A 4,341-nucleotide genomic window follows, 5' to 3' on the forward strand; every position below is an offset into this window, starting at 1 on the left:
GACTCATAAAATGGGTCTGCAAGTCAACCCATTGTTTAGGAAACAGTCGAAACACTGACTTAGGGGAGTTGAATTCCTTCCTTTCTTGCTAGACACCTTTAGAAACACATTGGTGAAGACATCTCGTGTTAAAGGAATGTGTATGAGTTTTAAGCACTTTCCTCACATTTGATCTCAACTCAGAATAAAAACCAATATAAGCTAAATTCAATCAAGTTTCTACCTTGTTTAGTCAAAATATGTGTTTTTAATATAAGCGTGGTGGTGGCTGCCATCTTTAAAGTTCAAATGATCAATTTTGAGGTATTTAGCAGCCATCTTTTATCTAGCCTTACAGCAGATTTGGATTTAATAGTAAAAAAACACGTACGTGATGAAGGTCCGATCGAAAGACCGAATTTTTTTTGTAAGAAAAAATACCTTTTTCCGCTATTCAAGCTTGGAACCAAGCCGGGCTCTTTGTGAATCATAGTTTTTTTCTTTCAAAAACTAGGGGAGAAAAAAACGATATTTATTAAATATAGTATATAAATAAAACAATAAAAAATTCACACACGATTTACAACTTTTTTTTAATTCAATCAATAATCAGAACGTTTTGCCCGTTTAGGGCTTCATCAGGTACACAGACAGAAAAGATACATCGATTTGTGGATTCAAAGACATTTCTAGACAGCCGATCTGACCGACTTCCCAGTCGGCTCATCACTTCCTCTCTAGTCCTTGGTGAGACATGCAGCTAATTTGAATTTAATCGGTCAACCGGATTTTGGGTATGTGGGAGACATGGATTTTGTGCATTTATGAATTTAGATAAAATATTCACACAAATATTCATAAAATGTTTAAGACATTTTGGGGATTTCCTTGACATACTGGCAGCATGCACAAGATATTTAGCACGGATCGTTGCAGTTTGTCAAAATTGCCGTGGATGGATACATTTGGGGCACATACATCACAAATAAAACCATGTCTCCTAGCTGCTATTTGTTAATTTAGTGTATTTTTACACAACACATCATGTGCAAGCTTGTAGATCAGCTACTCCCATCACACAATACCATCCTCATCCTATGTCAAAGCATAAATAAAGTCTTTGTTGTGGCAAATGCACACAATAGGGTTCAAAAAAAGTCCACACTCACAACACCAGAGGGAGTTCAACAAACTAGTAGACAAGGGATTAAATTGATTTAGCTCCTATGCCACTAAAATGTGGAACGCCCTACCAACAGGCATTAAGACATCCTCGACTCCTTCAAAACCGCTCTCAAAGAGCACCTACGGATGGCTGCAATTTGAAACTGGCCCCCGTAAATGGGTTGGTGTGTGTAGGGGCTTTTAGGTAGGGATTGCTTGGTATGGAGAATTAGAATGGGGTATTGGGTGGTAGGGTGCAATGTGGGTGTTGAGACGTTGGTACTGGGCGACAGCACTTGTTTAAATAATTAGTTCCTATGCACCAGACTTACTTCAAAATGTTTGTGGGAAAATTACGAATGCACAATTACTTTAGTTTAAGCAATGATAGGTCTAATCATTTTAGAATATTGCAGCAGGTTTTTCCGACATACTCCATTGGAAACTGTCCTTTGGCCTAATATATATATGCTCCATGTTTCCGCTTCCTGTTATAGATAATAATTGCTGCCAGTGCAACTGCAAATATGAGTCCTACACTTCCTCCTGCAATGATGCCTGAAAACAGGATATAGGACACAAAGTTAGAACACAACAGTAACAATGCATTCAATTTTCAGATTCAGTGTTATTTATGTGTATATACAGTATGTATGCACACCACCTGCAAGAATTTCTTTGTTCTCCAGGAAACCCTTGCTTTTCATAGCATCTTCAACAGTTGATCCAGTGTCATCTGCTGGCCAAGGTGTAATGTCAAAGATGAGGTCTGTGTCATCCTAATTAAGACATAAGCAGGGACACTTGCATATCATTATCTTAACTGTCCCCCTTATTTAGGATTCAAGGAATATAGGAAAATATAGTTGTGACTTGAGACTCCAGGAAACATGTGATATGCCATACATGAAACGTATTCCCGTTTGCACCTTCCACTTCTTCACTCTTCCTGTTGCCTTCCTTGGTCATTTTAATTGTATTTGAGTTGAATCTCACTGTGGAACCGCTGCCTTATAGAGATGAAATGAGACGTATGAGTGTACGTCCATGTAGCCCATGTTTGGCACCATGAGAAATGTGACCAAGCCACAAACATACATATAAACATTACCTTCTCCTGACCAGTCCCCCGATCCAGAACCAGAACTATCTGGAAGATCATGTCCTGAGACTCCTGGTCCATCCAAGTGCTCTGGATTTATAGTGATAGACTGATAAAAAAAGGAGAGAGAAATAACAGTTGGACAGCATCACTACAGTGCAGTTTTGTGGGTATATCAGTGTTGCCAGGTTTTGCGAGAGAAAGAGGTCTATGAAAACAAGCCCAAAATAAGCGACTAGGGCCACATGAGCCCTTCAAGTCAGATTTATTTTAAATATTTGAGAATAGCCAATCTTCAAGCTCACAGCGCATTACATCGCAACACGTTGTGAGCTTGTAGTTCTGCTTATTTTCAAAACACTTTTTTGAAGAAAATGTGAATAATGTGGAATATTATTTTAAACATTTTATAAAATAAAATAAAATTGGATTGGATTTTAACACCACAAATCTTGTATGGCGTCCCTGCCTGGCATAAGGGGTATGCAATAATAGTTTCTCTACATAGAACAATGGAATGAAATAGAATTAAAAAATAGTAAATTGTAGAATCATTCCTGACTCAAGGTACAAAGTCCATTTCTATGGAAACTATTATAGGCCAATAAAACAGTACTTAATACAACCATCGTGTGACATGGACTGACCGGTTGGCAAACATAAGCCTTTGTCTACCAATAAAATGCCCAAAACACGCTCAGACTTTAAACCTAGAATAAGATATGGTTGTGTTTATAAATATTTTAAAAATATTTCTGGTGCCATGAAGTGGGATATTTGTAGATCTAAACAAAGTTTCCAGTAATGCTCATTTTAGTTCAAAGTATGTGCACAAAGTTTAGATTTGAGTAAAACAGCTAGAAATGTGCTGAAATGCATGGTTGCACTGGACAGCTCCCAGGTTGTGTCCAATTATGGCACTCCTGTAGAAGAATAAATGTCTCACAATGTGCTGCTATTTATATACCAAGGGATTTTAGTAGAAACCAAGCCAAAAATAGAACTGCTAGCTGAGACTGTGAGTCTATTTTATGTCTGAATGACTTTAGTTTATTGTAGTTTTTGGCCTAAAATAGTACTTTACTGCTGATACACAAAGTTGCACCTTGATATAATATTCACAGAGGCATTAAAGCACTGTGAGAAGAGAGATTGGGTTAATATTATACAGACATGTGCAAAGGGTCGGCTTGAGTCTGCAGTTCTACTGTACATACAAAGTCCAGGCTAAATTGCCTGGCCCATTAAATTGAATTACGGTACTTACCGCAATATATAGTGATGGTAAATCCAAAGCCAATATAGAAGTAATCAGCAATATCCTCATATTGCTGAATTGGAGTGGAGTCTTCCTATTGTAGTCTTTCCCCTCGAGGGTTGTTTACAGGTACTGATAGACGTGAGAATTCAGATACCGTACGTGACAAAGACCACACCCACAGGTGGCAGTATCAGGTAATGTAACAACTCGCCACTATACCTGATCGAAGGGGGGAAAGCAAAATACAACAAATCTCACAGAAGAGGTTCACGCTCCATCTATTTCACTCACTTATTCCGTTAAGATGCACATGTACACACCTGGAAACCAAATGGCTGGCTTTTAGTTAGAATAGTTTATACAAGTCTGGGTACAAAAAAAAGTGGAAATCTTTAGTTTTTGCTTATTGGCTGAAATGTCTTAATCGTTCTGACTTTAAGTTAATTCCACCAGAGGGAGCTCCTTGGGCCAATTAGTTATATTGTTAACTTAAATCCTCCACAAAGAGCTCACTGGATGGCATCTGGAAGTCATTAGAAACCATAATTTATTTTGAGTTGAAGCAGATCTCATGCACTGTAGGCTACCCATTGTTGTCGATTCTATGTTCTCTTTTTCTTTTAGGTGGACATTGTTTAGGATAATGTGTTTTGATTGCATGTATGTATGTTGTATTCTATTTTACAGCATTAATGCCATATCTGCTACCCTAACAACATTGTGGAGTAAGGATTTGAGTAGTGAGACTACTTAACCATTATGGACAGGCAGAACAGAACACATAAAATGTTAAAAGACCTGTTTCATCATACACACTGTAATTAGTTCAAAAGTC

General features: G+C 37.8%; 1 protein-coding gene across 1 annotated transcript; it reads right to left on the bottom strand.

Moving 5' to 3' along the window:
* Positions 1 to 660: 660 nt before the first annotated feature.
* LOC308334028 (uncharacterized protein) lies at positions 661 to 3,623 on the bottom strand. Its single transcript, XM_080790607.1, has 5 exons — positions 3,513 to 3,623; positions 2,255 to 2,354; positions 2,050 to 2,153; positions 1,808 to 1,922; positions 661 to 1,701 (listed from the first exon to the last, which is right to left on the bottom strand). Exons 1-5 carry the CDS (start codon positions 3,570 to 3,572, stop codon positions 1,601 to 1,603), a joined length of 480 nt encoding a protein of 159 aa, XP_080646733.1. The 5' UTR covers positions 3,573 to 3,623; the 3' UTR covers positions 661 to 1,600.
* Positions 3,624 to 4,341: the final 718 nt, after the last annotated feature.

Source organism: Protomyctophum bolini (assembly GCF_963924005.1).
Source record: "Protomyctophum bolini genome assembly, chromosome: 19".
NCBI lineage: Eukaryota > Metazoa > Chordata > Actinopteri > Myctophiformes > Myctophidae > Protomyctophum > Protomyctophum bolini.